Raw genomic sequence first — 21525 nt, forward strand, 5'->3', positions numbered from 1 at the left:
CTCTATAGCTAATAACAGTGTATAGCTACGCTTCATAATTAACGTGTGATGTTTTCAGAATAATTTTCAGGGTCATATTTTATAAGATAAAAATTAACTTATATTATTATATAAAACTTAAAGATAATTATATGTAAGACTGCCAGCATTGCAGTCGGTGCACCTTGATTCAATACCTTTGAAAAATGCAATTAAAACTTTGTTTCTTAACTCTACTGTATGTTTTACGTGTAGATAGTGATCAATTGCGGAGTGTTAGTGACGATGAACTATTGCAACTCATAAAAGAAAAGGAGAAACTAGTTGCTGTATTCAGTAAGTACTAAATTAACAAAAAAGAAGTTACAATGAAATAAAATTATCACTTAAATGGTTTTAATATCATTTGGTATAATGATTGAAAGCTTGGCTATAGTATATAGACTATTTTTTTTATTAGTAAATAACAAGTGTAGCCCGGCTTTCCCAGAATATGAATTATTTAAATATGAAAAACCTCCTTTTTAGATAAACCCAATTGCAAAGAATGTGAAAAATTGGAAAGAGTTGTGGACGATTTACAAGCCGATTTTGAAAAGCAGTTAAATGCTCTAACAGTTAAGGTGGTAAACAGTCATTTAGCTCGTCTTTATAGTCCAACTAAGGAACCAGCATTAGTATTCTTTAGACATGGTGTACCACTTCTTTATAATGGTATGTATTTAAAAATCTATTAGAAGAAATGGGCAGAAGTCAGTCTTAGCTACTAAAAATATACTTATTAATATTTATTTAATTTTTAATTCTTGAAAAATGAATACAAAATTATCTAGAATATGTAATATATATCTAGATATAACCGTATCTTTTAATTATGTTGAGGCAATGTAAATGTAACATTTTAGGTGAAGCTGATGAGGGTGAGATGTATGGTTACTTAGAAAAAAATCAATCACCATCAGTTAAAGAGTTAACAGATAAGATATTTGAACACTTAACACAAGCCGCAACTGGTGCCACTACTGGAGATTGGTTTGTTATGTTGTAAGTATCTACTTAATAGTATCATTAGTAAAAAATATTTTTATTACAGGATTTACATAGACAAACAGTTTAGGTAATATTTAGATAAAAATATTACTTACAACACAACCATTTCAAGTATCTCTTTTAAAATAATTATTACTAATTATTTAAATATATTAAGTTACATTGTAATTTTAGCTATGGTGCATCTTGTGTAGAATGTCAAAGACTTCATGCAGTATGGGAAGGTGTTGGAGCTACATTGCGTGGAAGAGTAAATGTAGCTAGAATGGATTCCAATTTAGCAGGAGTCCTTACTGCTAAGAGATTTAAAGTGTCAAAGTTGCCAACATTTTTATTGTAAGCATTAAAATGTCTTTATTGTAACCTTGAAAATATAATGATATAAATTGTAATTTCACAACTGAATTATTTTATGAATTTTAGCTTTCGCCTGGGAAAAGTGTATCGATATGATCTACCAAAATATGATATCAAATCATTTGTAACTTTTGCTCAAGACTGGTATAAAAATGTTAAAGGGGAGGCTGTACCACTATTGTCTTCACCATTGTAAGTAGAGAAGAAAATTATTAGTATAGCAAAAGTTGACCATTTACACGTATGTAAAATTTTTTCTTTGTATATTTTTTATATTTAAGTAAGCATTTTATCTGTTCACAGTGATGATGTTGTGGACTGGAGTGTTGAGATGATAAAGTTTTCAATAAAACTTGGAGTTGAGATATTAGCAAAATATCCATGGATCTGGCAGATAGGAGTCACTGGGTTTGGTCTGGTTGCACTGACTGCTATAATAGCACTTATGAAAGCTAGAAAGTCAAAACCTACCAAAACTGTCAAGAAAGACAAGAAAAAGAAGTAACTAAAAATATTAGTAATTTACTTCCACTTCTAAATCCGTCCATATCTCTCCAGATGGCATTTTACTTGACAAAAAAAACTTTTATATTTTTTCAAATAGAGAATACAAAAAAAAAATGTTTATTTTCTAATGTGGCCTATAACTACCCTTGCACTTACCCAAAAAGTTATAAAAATAGTTTAGTGTAATTATTTTTAAATAAGAGTATAGATTTAGTTAAAAACTTTATTCAGTGCAAAAGCTCATTAAAATACATGACATTTAATAGTTATTTTTTATACATGTTTCATAGCTGTATAACCTTGCAAGCATAATTGTCTAAATAATAAAAGATCAAATTACATCACACATATAAATAGTCTATAATAATAATATATTGCATAAACAGAATTGTGATAAAATGACAATGAGACCTCCACATGTTAGGTATGTTAATAATAATTTAATAAATGATAGGATATAATTATGAATCTTTGATTGAGTAATTAAAATAAAGTAATGTTACTTGGCTATACTGTGTCAATTGCTATATTTATTCTAAAAACAGATGCTGGATCTGACAATTGTGATCTTATAGAATTTTCGAATTTTTTAAAAATCATAGAAAATTCCATTATATTCTCTGGTTTAGATTCTATCCAAAGTTTATCAAATTCAAAAAATAAATAGCAATAAAATCTATGAAATAGGTCAATATTGGGCAGGTAATGTTTTGCATTAAACATATATGTTTTCGCTGAACCATCTTTTAATAAGTAATATGCCATTGAAGTTAAATTTATACCAACAATTGCAAAAGTATAGCCATATTTTGGATGTTGGGAGTGACTCAAAACATGGCTTGAAACTTGTGTATACTCCGTAGCAAAAAATAGAAGATTTTCTAAGCCCAAGATACCCATTCCTCGGAAATCAGTTTTTGGATCATCTCCCTGTGGAAAAAACACACATTTGTTTACTTTAAGTATATGAGAACAGTATAAATATACAGTCAAACCTAAATGACAACTGTGAGAAAACTATTAAGTAATAAGTGTATTTACAAGTCCCATCATTAGGCCTTAGTATGGGGACTCTCATTTCCATCAAATCAAATGTATGTCTATTGTTGTTTTTTATGGTTTCATAGGCCTCTCCAAAGATAGACCCCTTTTGTAACTCTATAAGCTAGAAACTCAGGTTAGTGAGAAACCCCTATAAGAGAAAATGAGATTATAGTCCCTTGATCTTTCACTTATCCAGGTTTGACTGTATTATGTGTTTAATAACAATGTGATACCTGAAAGCCAATCTCTTGCCACTGCTTTGTTATTCTATTTTCTAGGAGCACATTAGGCTGTAAAAGGCTCCAAAGTTTGATCAACTTTTCCTCATGGTCCAAGTTTTTACTATCATACTGAGTACACCGTAATTCTTCAATGTCATCAATTAACTGTCTATAGCTCCAAATCTGTTGTAAACATTGTCTAAATGCTGGGACAAATTTTGGGTGTAATTTTGTATTGATTTGTTTAGCTCGCAGAATTATATTTATTGATGGATACAATACATCATCAAAGTTTTGTGGCATAAATCTTTTTTCAAGGACCACGGCATCTAAGAATGAAATAACATCTATTACATCCTTTGTATGGGATAGCATTAATGAATTTTCTACATTACAAGTTCTTTGAGCCCCAGGTTTGTCACCATAACATATCCGTTGGAGCTCGCATAAACGGGTAGTTTTTCTTAAAATCCACTTAACAAACGGTCTTATGTACCAATGTATTACAGACCAAAGGTTAAAAAATACCATTACTACTCCGTATTTTATTTGTTTTACTTCCAATGCTTAGCAACAGCTTTCCCTAACACTTGGTACGTTGGTTGTAGTGGTATCGTCCACGCTACAACAATGTATTCTTTAGTCATGTCATTTTAAACCAATACTTTTTGTTAGTAGTATAAGTTATCGTAGATAGAGTCGTAGAACAATGGTTAATCAAATAATAAAATTCATTAAACATTGTTCATTCATAATCCTTAATTTTGTAACTTCAAACTTGAAATATTAATAATTGATTATTGAAGTCTGCCGACAATCATTTTCATAAATTGACAGTTAACAGGACATGAAGTTAAAACTCAAAACTCACTGTCAGGGACAGTACATACTGTTGATATTAACAAAGTTAGACATTTCAGTATAGCTACTCTAATAATTAATTAAATAGTAGTAATGAATTATTCATGTTACAGAGATGTACAGTGTACACTATGGGAAGATTTTAAAGCGTCTATAAAATCGTGATGAAGTTGAGATGTTCATTTGATTTGTGGACGAAAAATTCCCGATTCTTTTCCTAAATTTAGATTTACTATTTAATATCAAAGAAGATTTTTGAGACCCATGTCTTCATAATTCGTTTATTGCTTCAAAGTATGGGTTTCAATCGTTTTTGGCAATCAATAAGCTAAATTTAATTTAAATAATGAAATTAGGCTTTTGTAAATAAATATCTATTTAATAGTTAATAATAATAAATTATCGATATTTTCATTTTTTTAAAGAAAAAATACGGGCCTGGAATGATTGTGCATTTAATCATATTTCGTTCACAGAAAATTGTAATTGTTGTTATAGAGATCTTATTAAAATATACTTTTGAGCTAGGTCGGAATTATATTTTAAGTTTTCTCTTCTTGTTGCTATATGACGCGTAGACATTTTCTTGTTGCACGGGAGACCTGACTCCGTTTGTACTATAGGGGTGTAATTTGAAATACTATGTATATTTCGAACTTGTGTTTTATTTATTGAAAATTGTAGTTGATAACCTTTACATTAATATTATTTACAATACAACAATACACATTATTCATTTATAATACAATCTTTCGTGCGCATGTGTTGCGTGAGGATGCATGTATAAGACACTAAATTTATGTCGAGCAAGTATTGAACCAACGATGCCGTTAAGTTTTCTCAAGATTGAGGTTAATTTACTTAGCATATGAATTTAACAATCATTCTAATTTATCGTGGTTGAAGAAGGTTTAATTTAACATTTTGCTATATTGTATAGAAATTAAACTTACCATAAAAATCCGAATTTACGACTACTTTAATCAAATAAATAACTTGTTTTCAGGAGTAAATTTTCTATGAATAGCAAATCATGTCATTAATATGTTATGTTATTTTATCACTTTACAGTTTACAGTTCATTGAGTATATTTTTTTAGTTTTTACTAAAAAATATGATATGCAAAGAAACAAATTAGCTCTTGTTACAATTAAAATAATTAATATAAAGTTTGACTTCCGTTTTGCATTTAAGATTTAGGAATAGGTAATGTCAGGGTTTCTAGCGGTTCCTTAAATTTTACAATTAAACAGCACTGTTCTTCAGGTCGTAATGTTTTGCCCACATATAGTGTAAACTTCATGTAACGTACCTCGATTTAACGACGAAGTCCGCAAGCGTCGAAATTAATTGGTTTTGAATGGTTTAGCATGTCTACCATACAATGATACACTCTACACAGCAGTACACCCACTCTCCATAATGACAACAATTGTGCAATAAATTACTTTTTAAGTTTCTAAAATTAGTACAAACTGCGCAGCTGTGTACGTTATTTTGTGACACTAGTCTGAAATAAATTAATTCTTTTTCTCTTCGAAATTTTCTTCTCCCCATTTAACGACTCACTATAACGTCCTTTCAGTGCCGTTAGATAAAGTTTACACTATGAATCTTGTTATTAATTTTTTGTGGAAATAAATAATGGGCTCATTTATTATAAAGCTTCAATACAATTAAATTTAATAACATTCAATGATATAATAGAGTGCTTTTTCTTACATAATGGCTGTTGACTGTTGAATATTATTTAAAAACTACCAAAGCGTTCATTATCTCACTAATGTGTTTTTGGGTGAACTGAATGTCTAAATACAATATCTAAACCTTACGCAGTAGAAAGATTATGACAAGAGGTATCTATTTTTATACGCTACAATTCCATAGCATATATACAAAAACATTACATTCAAAATTTTGATATATATATATATATATATATATATTAAAACAGCCAAGTTGCAATGCTTATGGTGTAGAGTCCTAACACCCTTTCATATCTCTTGACACAATCATGATTATACAAGGGCAGAATCGTTAAAAGTCACAAAATGTGGTGATATTAAATAATAATTTTTATGTAGATAGATGTTCTAACTATAAATCAATATAAACAGATTGCCGTAGTCACAGTCGTTCATATAAAATAAATTTTGTCTACCGCTACTGAATAAAGTCTTATGTTCACATATAATAAATTCAGGCGTTAACTAATCGGTCTGGTTGTTGCAGAGCTACATCGTCACGACAATTAATAATCTATTATTAGAGAAAAGGTGATGCATGACATTGAGTACCACCAAATCTGTCTTTTAATCCCTTATAACATTACTTAAAGAAAATTAAAGAATTATATGCTTATGTGATTAATTATTTGGTATTTTTCATAAAAGCGATAGGCGCTTGAGGATAGGAAGGTACTTGGTACATAATATATACTTAAATATCTAAGTGTGGAAAATTATATATTAAAATTTGTAGCAAAACGGTTGCGGGTTGTACCCATAAATTTAAAATATCATAACATGTATAGTTTATATAAGTATTTTCAATTGTAGAATTTGTAATTTCAACAAAATATCGTAAAGATTTCGAATACATAGATATCATCAAAATCATTCACCGTTACAAATTTCTCCATTATATTTTATGACAAATATATATATAATTTTGCAGCTTATAAAGCGAATGATATGTAATTTTACCTTAATATAATTTAAGCAAAGCGTTGTTATTTTTTATAAAAATAGGAATGCTGAGTCTCAACGGGGAATTTCGCCGACGTTACCAATTTAGAAGTGATAGTATTTAAAAAATCTAAGGAATTCTACTAGAACATTCAAAGTAATAAGAAATCTAGAGACCAGTTAAACTCAAGTCAGGCCTTTACATCTGCGCAATTAGAGAACCCGTAGCACGAACCAAATAACATCATTAATCATGTAGTATATTTTTGTTTAGAATATAATAGTACCTAGTACGAATACACTAATTGAGTCAATATATTCCATCCAAATTCACATTATCGTACTCAGGTATAAGATTTATTAATGAAAATATATAAGTTCGTGCTAGAGTTGTTTGAAATGTTATGGATTATTAAAAATACCTAGTACTGAATCTAATTTTGATAGTAAGCCTAAAGAAATACTAAAGGCAAAATAGAATAATCAGCACACATTAAATAATAAATGTGTTAATGATGTCTTGGAAAGTTTGATAACACTTTTTCGCATAACGTCATAATCGTTAGCTCAAAAAGTGGCATTTATATGTTAGCTAAGGGCTAAGTAGCGTTCGAATTAGTTCATCTAACGACAGATTTTACTTCACGTTATCAAGTTAATTTCTACGAATGAGTTATATTCAAATTTCTTTTAATTTTCGATTAATATTAAAGCTGAATTGGCATACATCCAACATTCGCTCAGATACTCTTTAAATTACTACGTTCGTGTAGGTACAAGCTCTTTCGTATTTTTATCGCCAGCAAAATAATTACGTACATAATTGAATTGTTATTTTATACCTTTAGTATATACTATCATAATATTCAAAGCACAGCCAAAACGTGTTCTTATATAGGTACTTCCAATATACAAATTACCAATATGCCTACTTAATTACTATCTTTAAAACAGTTGACACTTTGGTCCGCATAATTTAAGTGATAAGCCGTGGCAAGGTGCTTGCGAAATCTTTAATGATGTGTTTTTAAATAGGTAGCAAGGTTACTCTTATTAAGAAGTTAAGCATGCCCTTAGTAGCATGTTTTCAAGTAAATTGTAGCGTCTGCATTTTTAGTATTAATTTGCATTAAGCTAAGTGATAGTAGTAGATTTTTTTTTACTTACGCAAATTCTTTTATCATAGGTTATAATAACTTCTACAGGTCTCTTGTAGACAGGGTCTAATTTGATAGCAGTTGCTGGACGGATTAAAACATTTTGAAAATTAAAAACTTATTTTGGAGATTAAGCCATGGTTTTGAGTACTGAAGTACTGAGGTAATTTTTTTAAAACAATGACAATGTTTATCGACAAGCTCCCACACTTTGTAACTAAAGCTTAACTTAAGATTATAAAAAAAACAATTTAACAAAGAAACAATCAGAGAGATTAATACTATTCTTAGTATTTATGATTTATAATTATTTAAAAACTTATCAGTAAAACGGTGTCATCGATTTGTAGCCGTGCCTCGAACTCCAAATTAATCACCCAATCCAAATTGAAACCCAAAAAGCATAAACTACAGGTAGAGCTACAGATTGCCTAAGCAGCTAACCGATATATTATCATAGATAGTAACATCACAAATAAATGACGTGAGAGACAGTTTTGAATTCATAAAAATATATTAAAACTATTTAGAATTTTCTTGGACGTTGTGAAATATAAGCTAAACTATGGAACAGTATAGAGAGCACTAATGTAGTAATCATATCAAATTATTTCGGAAAATAGCCTTGTTAAATCATTTATGTTTATATTTAAATTAATACTAAATATTACTTGCTTATACCGCAGAGCCATAAAAATCAACTAAGCTAAAATTGTACATTTTTTTTCTTACTAAGATTTATCATTGTTTCATAAATTAATTTGGCGAAACAAAATATTTTTCTAAATTTCTTAGAAGGCATGTTCATGGCTTTTAATTTACATAAAGTACATCTTGATACATATATGGGACAAAGTAAATAAATGTGACTCACATTCTTATTTTACATATTTTTCAATAACTTTGTACTGTTATCGAATAAATCAAAGGTGAATAAACTTTATACAACATAACAATTTGAGCTTTTTAGGTTTAAATGTCTACAAGTAATAACATACAATGAAACCTTAACCTAAGCATTTAAACGTGTTTTATGTAACGCTGGTAATAATGTCGCTCCATACGAAATCAGAATATCACATTGTGTAGGAAAGTGACTAGACTAAAATGCATGATACTACAACTATAATAATAATTGGTGAACAGCTTAATTTATTGTTTATAAAATTAATTAATCTCTCATATAATATAGCTAATACTCATTTGGACTGAATTGAGGTTTGAAATAGATTTCTTTACTACAAGGATGATAAACCCATCAAGTTATCAATCAATCTGCGTACATTTAACATTTATTTGTTCCCACATTATTCTATCATAAATATTAAAACGATCTTCGTCTTGTATAATTAATGGAACCTATTTCAAAACCTGTAAAAACTCCAATCGCACTAACACTCTATCACAAATATGCCTTAACATTAGGTAAGCAGCAACGACTCTATTAATTGTATGCGCCTACATAAATTTTGTCACAAACAGTTCATAGGTATAATCACAATCACAAATAGCTTGTTTCTTCATCAAAAATATTTAGGATTCGTGATTTGCTCAAAGTACAAAACAGCAGTGATAAATGAGTAGATTTAGAAAAATATCGAGGTACATTTCGGTTAAATGTACATCGAGGGTACGGATAAGGCAGCATTAAGAGAAGGCTTTGTAGTGGATGAAGAAAAATATGAGAAACACGGCATAGGCCGTCGGGAAAGTGATGCGCGCGATGACGTCAATAGTCTTCGCCACTCTGATTGGATGTGGAGGCTCTTTTTTACGGACCTGGACGAAACATGGCTGAAAAATATTAATTCGAAAATGAATGATGACAGCAAATAAAAACTATAAAAACAAAAATGTATACTAAAATGGTATTTTTCTTGACTTTTCATAATAATTATATTAATATTCTTTAAATATTCAAGAATTTGAAAATAATTTTTCATAAAATGTGAGACCCTAAAAAAAACTATCCAATCAAATTTACGGCCGATTACATTGTGAGTACCTAATATCTTATATTTTCAAAAAATGTTACATATATGCATGTTTTGTGTTGCGTGTGTTCTAAAAGCATAAAAAGCTTCGAGGTGACTGTAGAGTGTGGATACCTCTGTAACACCTCCGTTGTTTGTCGTATGAGTGCAAGATCCTGGTGCACCCGTACATGCTGTACAGGTCACCAAGTCCGCACCACCCGTTGATTCACGCTTTTTATCTCCCTAGAGAAAACAACTAAAATTAATATTTTATTGAAGTCTCAAAGTTAAGCAGTGATAATCCGTCACAACTACAATTGTGAACTACGCGAGGCTACAGGACGTGAATGACAGGACGCTAGCTGAATTCATAATGTTTTCTTGCTAATTAAGTATAATTACTAAATACATAAGTAAATGATAGGCTACTTACAGGCTGTAGCATTCCGAAGAGGCATTAAAACAAAAGTATGCGTTAGTTTTTGTGATATCAGGTCTAAGATGGTACGGTGGTTGGCGAATGGATTGATGTTTCAATGACATCACTTACAGCACCGCTCGGTCCCGGTTGGGGAGTTTCATTTCTCCAATGGAGGATGGCCATCGCCTCCTTTAACGATGATATTAACGTTTAATATGATAAGCTGGCTTACGATGTGGTTGGCAAAGCTGCGAATGTAGCTTGAACAAGCTTTGGTTGATTGTTATTGTTCGTTAGCAGTCATTTACATGTTTCAACCGTTTTTCACATGCACATCGTGCATTTTGTGGTTAATTACAATATTAACTACATTGTGATTCATTTCATAGCCTATATGGGTTTAAATTATGGCGGATAAGCTATTTTATGTTAATTTACTTTGTAGATCCTATAAGAAAATAATAACACTACCTTTAGGCTTGGCTAAACTTGCTAATTAATTTTTTAGTTATCTACAAGTACTAAATTACGATCTAAAAAAAAGTTTAAACTATGACATGCGATTTTAAAAATTGATAGTGATTTTTACAGCTTCTGTTATATTTTCTTATTTTTTTCAATATTAAAGCTTTATTTATGCAAAGGTCGCGTCCTAAATCTAATCACAGTCCTACTTTATTAGTGTCCCATACAAAACTTACCTCTTTTAATTAAAATATTAAACGAGAAACTAAGCATTCCTTTCTATAGACTCCTCTGTGTAATGGAGCGGTGTAGTCTACTGAAAAATTGCTATTATAAAAGATGAAATGAAAAAAAGGACAAATAGAAAAATTTATAATTAAACTGATACAGACAACCAAAAAAGTAGGACGTTTGTATAAGAATAAATATAACAGAGTGTTATCTGGACGGTGCCAATGAGAATGGCGATATCTCTTACCAAAGGACTGGCCAGAATAATGCCAATTCTGCTGAGAACTGCTGGTAGACGCTGTGAACACATTATACAGACTGTTTGTTCACTCGTGTCAGATGGTCTAACGATGTGCAGAAGTGAAAGACTAGATTGTTGTGGCCAAACAATTTTCATAAGAACACACTGAGTCTCTTTTTGTTTTCACATCTATAACATCTTTGCAATGTTTTCTTTTTCCGAATGTTGGTTTCAATTATGATATTAATTATGAGTACCCGCGGCCACACAAAATAGTCTTGTAATGATTGTGACAATCTTTATAACAATCACATTCAAAATTATAGGTATAATTTTGAAAGCATGCATTACTGGGTGAAAACATGCGAAATTTAGGAGATAATAAATTTATTAGTTTTTGTTACAGAGCGTGCGATTGTGGATTTTAAAAGGAAACATTGCAAAGATATAGGATATAATGCTTGACACTCCGAAAAAAATCAAATCAACTGAATGTGTTAAAATAAAAACAATAGAACGTAACACAAAATAACTATTTTATGTAGTTTATAAAAATCTTAATGATTTAAACCTCCGACAATACAATTCAGTGTAAAGTACTTTTTAAAGTCTAACTTATATTGGAAATATATCTAAACTAAAGAGTTTAAAGAGTTACTTTTTTGATACCTACCAAAGGGTAGGTATCAAAAAAGTAATTTCATTAGGTTATCTAACAGAAAACGTTAAAGAAATTAAAGTAATGTAACAAGCGTTTATAAGTTATCATTATTAGATTCGCCGACGAATATTATATCAAGTTGATTACTGTTTTAGCCCATAAATATTAGTTATGCTAATGCTGATCAGAACGTAGAAATTATCAAGAGTTATGTGCTTGCTGCTATAACTACTAATCACAGAAATGTTACAAAAAGGCATTATTTATAAATAAAAAACATTCACCTGCGTAACGGGATTTTCTCCAGGTCTATACACGACGTTATGAAGAGGTCGTTTTCTTCCTACATAGTTGACACAAACGAATTCCAGTAGAGAAGCGTAGATGAAGCACATACATACGCCATCCCATACGTTCATTGCTGTTAAATTTGAGACAACTGGCAATGTTGAACGGAACCCGTTGGAGGTTGTGAAGAAATTCAACATTGTCGTAACACCTATAGATCAACATTAGGGTTTTACAATCATTCTGGTATGGATTTATATTAAATACGGTGTGCTGTGAAATCGAAACTACTAGTGTCATAGCTAATGTATTTTTTCGATACTAAATTATGTGCCATGCAGATGTAAAACTAATAAAACATTGTAACGATAGAAATATGAAATTGTCTTATAAATAGTACAGCAAAATAAATAATGAACAAACCTATCATAACTCTAGCAGGCACTGCATTCCATTCCAGCCAAAAAGTAATAAACGAGGATGTCACCAAAATGATGCCCGGAATAAAAACTGTGGTGAAGTAAAATGATCGATCTCGCGTGAAGATGAGGTCCACCCTTAGGCAGCTGTAATTACCTAAAATACGAAGCAATGGCTACAAATTATATAAAATAAACGGTGATATCATTCCTTGTCTACAATTGTACATTGCCAACAACATAAAGCGCCTGCGAAGGAAGAGCGTGCTATCACATCTACGTACAGAAGGAGTAAAGACAGTTGCAAGACCGAGAACATTCCAATTGCCAGCCATTTTTACCTATCATGGAACGGGCTGGCACTGCGTTCCACTCCAGCCAAAAGGTGATGAAGGAAGAGGTCACCAGGATAATGCCAGGGATAAAAACTGTAGTAAAGTAGAATGCTCGGTCTCTCGTAAAAATGAGATCCACCTTTAAACAGCTGTAGTTACCTGTGAATTGAATTTCTTTCGTAACTTCTGTGCTTTATTTCCCAATTGTATTAAAATACTGGATTTTTTATTAATCAATTCTAAATAACTCCATTCAGTGGCCTTGTATTAATTTCTACAAACAAAAGTAATTGAAAACTACAACCCTGCTTGTAAGAGTAACGCGTGTTGTGTACCCGCTTTGTGTTTCAGCATTGTGATGACTTTTTCAAAGTTAACAATCAACTAACACGTGCATTCACATACGTGCAGACAATAATGATAAAGTCAGATGTTAAGTGAAAATGGGTATGAATTTGATTTCGCTGTTTGGTATTCCATCGCTCCTCGCTTACACAACACCGCATTTACTCATACATAAGCGGGAATATTACAATATAGCACCGGACTATTGTAATCTATCCGGTGCACCTGAGTACCTTGCTCCTCAAAGCGTCTCTGGCAAAGATTACATGTCAGCTCTTCGTCATCCTCGTAAAGTGAAATACCATCAGCTGCTTGCAAAAACGTTAACGTTTATTTTATTTTTTTAATGTTTCAATCATTTAAAGTGTAACTTTTCGTATAAAACAGTTACGATATGTGAAAATTTAATGTAATGAAAACATAAACATGCGATCTACTGTTTCATAAAATTACATTGATACTAACTACTGTATCGTACTCTGGTAAGCCGCTACAATTTTGAAAACACTAAATTCTAATCAAATCTACCTAAGTTGCACTCAAAACTTTCACAAAAACAAGACCAAGCTGAAAAGAGTTAATCAGAATATTTTATCGATTGAGTATTCTCCCCTGTGCAAAGAATAAGGTTGTGCTTGTAACAAAGAAATGGATGTTGGGACTATGCTACATAATCGAGGTCCAAGTAGGCACAATTATACATAAAATACATATTGTTAATGTAAATAATTTTGTTTGAAGCAATGTTGGCATGTTCTGTGACAAAAAATGAACGTTACCTCTCCAACTAGCTTTTATAGGGCATGGTATGGTTTGGTTCTGAATGAGATAGGCATTCAGGGTTGTCAGTGATGGAGACTTCCGGAGAGTATCCTCGTCATTCTTCCACACATACGTTATTGCTGATTGCTCATATGAAACTGAAAAAAACATTTTCATAGATCAAGTTAGTTATGTTCGTGGGAAATTCCTAATGTAGTTAGTATTGATAGCCCTCATTTCTGAGTATTAGTGGTGTAGAAAAGGGGGGGGGGGAGGCGGGGGCGGACCGCACCGGGTATCACCTTTTTTGGGGTGACACCCACCCGGTCTCCCAACTTTAAGAACAATGTACAAACAAATAAAATCACTAGCATAAAAATTTATTTTTCAGTGATTCCTCCACTAGCATTCTCTATCTAGAATTCAGGGATTCATGCAAAAGAGCCTGACGATGTGGTGGGGATTTCCCGTCCCATGCTCGTGATCTTTTAATAAGTGTTCCATGTCCTTGCATGCATATAAACATTATTGCTTTTAACTTTCGATGGGGTGACACCACCAACTTCCGCACCGGGTGCCACCCAAGATAGTTACGCCACTGCTGAGTAAATGACACAATTTTAACTTTTTACATATAATGTACTCACTACTTTCTAAGGCGAATGAACACAATGGGTCATCAAATGGAAAAATGTTGAGCCTTCCTTGACACGACAAAATGAGATGCCGACGCATTAAATAGTTGATTGTGCCGTTGCGGTAGATACGCAACGCAAAATGCATTGGAATTATTGGGTCCTGCAAGATAACGATTAATACAAAAATAACACAATGAAGAATGTAAATAAATAACACATTCAAATATATCATTAACAAATTAACACATACACTCCTATTATTATTAAACATTTTATATAGCGACATCGGAATCTCGCATGATTACGAATAATTATTGCTCTTTGTTAAAATTTATTTTTGATATAAGACTTTAATTTGCTAACAAAGTGCGCGAAATAAAAAATCATATAGTCAGAACTTGCATACGCTTTTTAATTATTCATTAGTTCATCAAAACAGTACTGCAGTTCAATCTAAGTTCTCGTCTAAGGCTTGTATGCACAGATAAAGTAAACGTACTTTAAAGTCTCCATGCATAATGAAATATGTATCTGGTAACCAAATGTCTTCGTGATGATGTATGGCGTTCAGGAAGTCGTAATGAGACTGGTTTGAATAACGTAGTCGAGGATCATACCACTGCTGCTGTAGTAGAAATTCGACCTCGTATTTCTGAAAGAAGAATTATAAATCACAAATTCTACTAAATAGATCAATTGAAACAGAAAAGGTAAGATAGAAGACTTACGAGACTAGATTCATCTGGTGATGCTAAACTAAGAAGTAGCACGCTAACATTTACGGTGAGGACGCCTGAAAACCAGGAAATATGATTACATTTCATGTGCCCTTTGAAACTACGGCGCAGCACCGAAGAATTCCCTTTAGCTTTGAAGAACTTAAAAGCTTTTCAATACGCTGGGATTTCATTCGTAAAACGCATTACACAAACAAGTCTAATACCTTTGAAAGTAATATTCACACTTAATACCATTCAAAATATTTTGTCTGTACACACAACACAAAACTACATCTATGATGTACATGCTGAAATTCACAACATTGAACAAAGTTCATAGTAAATATTATACCCGTAAGCATAGTAATACAGAGTAAAATTAAGAAATTATAATTCATTTCATTAAACGTTTCATCTACTAAATTAAGAAAGCTTCTTCAACATTTGCAAAGTCATTGACCTCGTAATTGAGAACCATTGCAGATCCGATATTTAAATGAAAAATGCCAATAAACTCTGCAAATTATCATGTTTGTGAAAAGAGAAAACCTTAACTTTTATTCATTCTGTAAAAATAACTTAACTGCATGCTTATCTTATTTATAATCGTAACGTAAGATAGAAAGGGATGGTGCAGTAAAGGAAAGTGTCTTATACTTAAGCGTAGCGGGCTAAATTGCGTGGAGATAAACATTTACGTGCATGTATAAGTGTGAACACAGTAAAACGCTCTAACATTTCTCTTTTCATAAACATAAAAACGCACCACGATTGTGCGACTGAGGCCGAAGGGACGAGAGGCCGACTCTATTCTGAGCTAAAGTGTCGTTCGGGGTTGTAAGACCACAACAGAACACTGGATCTGCAATAATTACAATTCATGTAAGCGTAGCTTAATTTTTTTTTAACAGCGTTGAGAGTGTTGCTATAATTTCTACAGATTAACATTTTGGTTAATGTTATTAATCATTACATTTTCATCAATCTCACAAATAGCCACGCCTACATAAATATAGGTTTAAGCCAAAAATGCAGAAGTGTGGTATATAAATGTTAATATTTACCGTCTACTGGCGGTAGCAGTCTTTTGTCGTAGCGGGAATTCTTCAATAGATTGTCCAGTATCTCTTTGTCCGATTTCCCCGCAGCAAAACTGAAACAGTATCTAATTAGGCCTAGTACAAATCATATTATATTAAAATACCTGAGTGATTTCTTAACAACTTTGCTGGAAACACAGAAATAAATAATTTTGCATTAAAAGTATTAATTTATGGTCTTTCATACAACTTGAACATGGAACCATTCAATAACATATTCAATTGACTATTGATTAAATGATACTAAAATTAGTTTTGCAAGGTCATCCGAAGGTAAATTATCATACGAAATAACAACTGTACACATATAATATGTTTTGTGAACTTACATAAAAATAATAACAATTGTATAAATGAAGACTTTTCAGTTTCATTACAGAATAAGAATTTTCGGCCCTTATTTCGACTACATAGAAAAGTTGCCTGTATATACATTTTTCCCATAATGCTAAATTTCCATCCTGAATAATGTTAAAAAAATTAGAACTATATGAATTGTATAAAATTGTAAGCGGTGAACATTGACAAATATAAGAGTTATTTTTATATCTTTTAAGTATCTTCTATCTTCTTCTCTATCTCTTTTAATATATATACAACTATTTCTGTCAAATTGTGCACGCTCCATTTTACTGTATTATTACAGTAAACGAATATCCATATAAAAGATATATAGAAATTAACATCGATGTTTAACTTGTCCGTAGCGAGCTATAAATGTGAAAACATCACGGTTGAAGTGAAACGAGGGAGTGTACGCTTGGCCGCCCTTCGCTTGTCCTTATTCCTGCTCATTTGTGCCATTCATATAAAGGCCTACTCAACTTGTGATATTTCTGAATTCAATGTTAGTGGGGTTACTTTTATGACATATCATTTGTATTTTTTCGCATAGAAGTTTTCGTTCATTTGTATAGGCTGTCGCGGAATATTCTTAGGAGTATTTAGAATATCCATAGCGCTAATCCACCTGCATATATATATATATATATATATATATATATATATATATTTTCACTTTCACACTATTACACAATAGAGCCGCATTAGATATTACTTCGTTAAATGTTTAAAGATGTGTAATAGTGTGTGCCAGTCCGTAGGACAAGAAAAAAAAAATGTAAAAATTAGATTGGTGTTTAATTGTTTCAAAACAAAAAGGTTTTTCAATGACCAAACAAAGCTAACTTTTCCGGCATGTACTTTTAATGATCGTTAGTGCGGCCGTTAGATAATAGACTTGAAATATTGCAATTGTAAACTAACTAAAAAGGTTTCCCGCTGAGAACCATAAAGCTTGCATTGTCCCTTTGTTTTTTTTAAATAATTTATGTGATGTAGTATATTTTACTATGCGTAAAAATACTCTCGTAAAAATGATCTCGCTTATTTATAATATTGTGAACTAGCTGACCCGACTGACTTCGTTCTGCCTAACAATTCAATTATTGTGATACTGCATGTTAAAGTTGTTTCTGATATACAACATGTTTCGATGATGTAACACATGTCTTCGAAGCCTGGTTATGCATCTTCTCCTCGCCAAGATAGGAATTTCTTGAACTGACAATTCAATGTAAAATGATGCGTTGTTTTGTCATTAGATGGCCCTACATACTGCCTGCATTCGTAAAAATCAATTTTAATTTACTGTTATTCGATAACTTATGCGATTTTTTATTACTGATTCTGTTAGCGGATCGGAAAAGAATCCACCAAAAAAGAGATATGTAACATCGTGTCAGCCGATCTTGGGTTATAAGTGGTGTAACTAACACGACTTTGCTTTATATTTAGGTTTAGTTAACTGTTTTTCGTTTGGCCAATTATTGAAAAGCTAAAAGTGGTACATTGTTTTTATACAACAATATAGGTTCATGTGTCTACTGCACTACACTGAATATTTTAATTTGACTATATACTGAGTAATCATACTTTTGTTTAATAGACATTATATAAGCATGCTCTGAACCATAGGCACTTACATGTCGGATGTGAGTGCTGATACTCTGGTGAGCATCAGCAAGAAGGCTCCGGCGCGTGCCACGACGCATGACCAACCCATATTAGGACATCTGAAATTGTTTTCTCAATAATTATTCTTTCTCAAATACATGATATGTAAATTATTAATTCATTTAAGGACTGAAGAAATCTGAAGATTTTCTTGATCTTTATATAAAGTACTTTTAACATAATCCAAACTGCTCAACTCCAATATGTCATACTAGAAATGCTTATTAATGTTTAAACATCACTCGAGGTCGAGGAATAGTAAAATGCCACACAATAACGTTCATAAAAAAAGCCGTATTACACAAAACGTAAATTTTTATCATGGACCTAGTGATAACGTAAACCTTCTGAAATACAAACAGTGGATTAAGAAATTATTCGGTAGAACGTACAAAATCCTTTTTATTATTAGTATAGAAATGATTGTTTAATATTGTTCGACAGCACATCTGTCTACTAAAGTCTCTAATCAAAAGCACTATTTAATTACCAACAAGGCGAATCTAATAAACTCTGAAGGTAAACTACTACAATAACATCGGGTTGATACAAAGTACATTACAATGAATCATTACGACTTAGTAATATTTTGTGCTTTGTAAATAAATTGCGAACTGCTAGCGTGTGGCAAGGTCAATTTTTTAATACATGATTTTATGTATACCTCAATTGAATACATGACCTAGTTTGGACTTATGACGTCAATCCAACTCTTAAGTGGTAAAAAAACTTGGATATTAATAATATACCGTTTAATTAAGTGTTTAATCGTATCTTGCCTAACTGTGCTTACAGTACAGAATCAAGTTCGCGGAGAATAGTGTACAAATGAGAGGAGCAAAAGGTTTACGTTGTAAATGTTTCAAAATTTTATTTATTTTCAAATTTAGCTTGCTGAACAAGTTATTTTCAGGGGTTTAAAAGGAATGAAATAAGGATAGAATATGATTTCAATCATAGGTGTCGATCACAGCTTCGTTTGTCTGTAAGTAGCAAAGAGTAATAAAATATACCTACTAGCTATATTAGAGGCAAATTTAGATAGATTTATAAAATTTTATTTTTAAACCTTTTCGTTGATCAGATTATAATTCTCTGCAATATGATAATTAGACAAAATATAATGTATACAATTTGTGAATTATAAAGTAAAAATGAAATAATAATAATAACGCAATAACACTTAAAACATATTACATTTACAAAAGTACTGTATAAATTATTATTTCATTTGTAAAATAAGCTTTTACATGCATATAAAAATAATTTACCTAATGCACGAGTAGAAAAGGAGTGTAAATGAGTGCAATTTATAAGCAAAGAGTTGAACAAGTGAAAGCTTTCATGAAAGGGCTTGTTAGTTCGTGCAAATAATATGGGTAAATCAGTGTATTTTTGTAGACCAACGAATAAACAACCGTCAAAATAAAATAGAGAACATTATAATTTTATTCATAGAATTCATTCGGTAATATTGTTGTGATTTAAAAATACAAATTATGAATTTAAACGGTAATTTTTTAGCAATATTTACTTGATAATTCGAATGGTCAACGGGCTTCTCCGTTTAACTTATTTAAAGAAGTTTTTTATGAACGCGTAGTACTCGAAAAATCGAAGACAATAATAATAAAATGTTCCTGGTAACACTCTATTCATAACTGACACTTTTATTTTTTTATTATTATCTTAGAAATTAAATTTAGGACAACTAAAACAAACTTGCAACCAATTTAGGTGCGAGGTCTTTAAGAGTTTATCTTTTTTTAAGTAATTAACAATTTAATACCTTCCTGCTGACTGCAGAAAATTGTCCTCATGTGAAAACTCTCAACGTCTCCACGCCTTACTTTGCCGACTTAACATATTGTCCAGATCTGAAAAAAAATGATATCATATACATATACACCTGTTATGTTGATGATTATGTTATCATAGAACTTATATTGCTATAGAGAAGTGACAAGTTATGTATGTGGGAGAATATAATATTTTTAACAAAATGTTCTTGTAGATACACTCTTTTATGAAGACATTTGAGTCTTTCCATATTGTATATTACACCAAATTAGCAAATATTGCTATTGTATTATTAGGTAGATGTAGGTAGGCATACATTTTTATATTATTTGTTTTCGGATAATAAACCAGGATACTTATGACTATATAGTACAAATAAATAAAGCAAACTAAAAAATAATCACGTGAAAATACACTGATTATTTACCGAACAACGTATGTGTGAGGCCAAAAATCTTTTGAGGGTAATTTAAAAATAAAATGAATTAAATTGTAAAACTGTTTATTTCGCTTATTACATATAATAATATAATGCAGTTAATTGAATATGGGTACATTTAATTTCTTTAAGATGTGATGTCAATGAGGCATGCTATGTATACTTTAATACTCACTAATATTATCTATCTAATATAGTTACGAGTAAAGAAAGAAGCCTTTTAAGAGTGCACTTGAACGGATATTATTTAAATTTAACTTCAAAGTAAATAAGTACATAGGTTTCATTTAATCGATTGGTTTTTAGATAGTTGTTCTTTTCAAGGCGTAGTTATTCTACGGCTTAGTGCTCAGCTATTTATTTGTTTTAAAAGCCATTCTTTCGGTTGATTTCTCTTTTTACAGAAGTGAATGGAAACTTTGTTTTGATTTCGTGCTAGTAATTAAATGTATTTGCCAGATTATTTAGTTCCTAGCAGCTTTTTCATCTACTAAGGTAGAACATCAATAGGCGCATGTCTGTCCGTCTTTTTACTTAAGCCAAGCAATGGATTGCGTAAACTATATCACTCGTTATAAAAAAAAACCTTTACGCAATCCCAAGATCACATTTACTAAGAAAAGTGAATGAAAATGAAAGAAATAACACTTCTCCCCTAAACTTATCGAAAACTATATACGATTTCGAAATTATAATAATCGCCGAACTTATAAGCTCAACCTGTAACAACGAGTTAATTGAAGAAGTTATCAACTTAGTTTCTAGGCTCAACATTAGCTTAACATTCATCTTTATTTATTTATTT

The 21525-nt window shown here is 31.2% G+C and overlaps 3 protein-coding genes across 21 annotated transcripts in view; 1 reads left to right on the forward strand and 2 right to left on the reverse strand.

The window, feature by feature from the left end:
• On the forward strand, window positions 1-2401 carry LOC110996456 (thioredoxin domain-containing protein). The gene is made up of 6 exons (XM_022264123.2): window positions 1-315; window positions 508-693; window positions 885-1023; window positions 1204-1365; window positions 1453-1578; window positions 1690-2401. Exons 1-6 carry the CDS (start codon window positions 186-188, stop codon window positions 1889-1891), a joined length of 945 nt encoding a protein of 314 aa, XP_022119815.2. The 5' UTR covers window positions 1-185; the 3' UTR covers window positions 1892-2401.
• On the reverse strand, window positions 2103-3962 carry LOC110996457 (ELMO domain-containing protein 2). The gene is made up of 2 exons (XM_022264124.2): window positions 3171-3962; window positions 2103-2823 (listed from the first exon to the last, which is right to left on the reverse strand). Exons 1-2 carry the CDS (start codon window positions 3687-3689, stop codon window positions 2401-2403), a joined length of 942 nt encoding a protein of 313 aa, XP_022119816.2. The 5' UTR covers window positions 3690-3962; the 3' UTR covers window positions 2103-2400.
• Window positions 3963-4456: 494 nt separating this feature from the next.
• LOC110996494 (glutamate-gated chloride channel) overlaps window positions 4457-21525 on the reverse strand; it is a 47509-nt gene continuing 30440 nt past the window's right edge. The window contains exons 2-17 of one of the 19 annotated variants that reach the window (XM_045634410.1): window positions 20271-20358; window positions 18451-18540; window positions 16430-16518; window positions 16132-16227; window positions 15375-15439; window positions 15146-15298; window positions 14656-14806; window positions 14026-14166; window positions 13480-13554; window positions 12908-13060; window positions 12571-12723; window positions 12144-12358; window positions 11205-11255; window positions 10274-10276; window positions 9973-10083; window positions 4457-9658 (exon numbers count right to left, since the gene is read on the reverse strand). In XM_045634410.1, the coding sequence (XP_045490366.1) occupies window positions 9512-9658; window positions 9973-10083; window positions 10274-10276; window positions 11205-11255; window positions 12144-12358; window positions 12571-12723; window positions 12908-13060; window positions 13480-13554; window positions 14026-14166; window positions 14656-14806; window positions 15146-15298; window positions 15375-15439; window positions 16132-16227; window positions 16430-16518; window positions 18451-18530 (1683 nt within the window). In that variant the 5' untranslated portion in view covers window positions 18531-18540; window positions 20271-20358 and the 3' untranslated portion in view covers window positions 4457-9511. Of the gene's footprint in view, window positions 9659-9972; window positions 10084-10273; window positions 10277-10390; window positions 10451-11204; window positions 11256-12143; window positions 12359-12570; window positions 12724-12907; window positions 13061-13479; window positions 13555-14025; window positions 14167-14655; window positions 14807-15145; window positions 15299-15374; window positions 15440-16131; window positions 16228-16429; window positions 16519-18450; window positions 18541-20270; window positions 20359-21525 lie in introns of all 19 variants that reach the window. The other 18 variants (XM_045634409.1, XM_045634417.1, XM_022264175.2 and 15 more) reach the window with 18 other exon arrangements.

Source organism: Pieris rapae, chromosome 2, assembly GCF_905147795.1.
Source record: "Pieris rapae chromosome 2, ilPieRapa1.1, whole genome shotgun sequence".
Lineage (NCBI taxonomy): Eukaryota > Metazoa > Arthropoda > Insecta > Lepidoptera > Pieridae > Pieris > Pieris rapae.

Excerpts from the sequence above, each read along its gene's own strand:
- LOC110996456 (XM_022264123.2), top strand. The coding sequence starts at position 186 with ATGCAATTAAAACTTTGTTTCTTAACTCTACTGTATGTTTTACGTGTA. Across the intron at positions 316-507 it reads GAAACTAGTTGCTGTATTCA|ATAAACCCAATTGCAAAGAA; the intron begins GTAAGTACTAAA and ends CCTCCTTTTTAG. Across the intron at positions 694-884 it reads TGTACCACTTCTTTATAATG|GTGAAGCTGATGAGGGTGAG; the intron begins GTATGTATTTAA and ends GTAACATTTTAG.
- LOC110996457 (XM_022264124.2), bottom strand. The coding sequence starts at position 3,689 with ATGGTATTTTTTAACCTTTGGTCTGTAATACATTGGTACATAAGACCG. Across the intron at positions 2,824-3,170 it reads GGCAAGAGATTGGCTTTCAG|GGAGATGATCCAAAAACTGA; the intron begins GTATCACATTGT and ends TTTTTTCCACAG.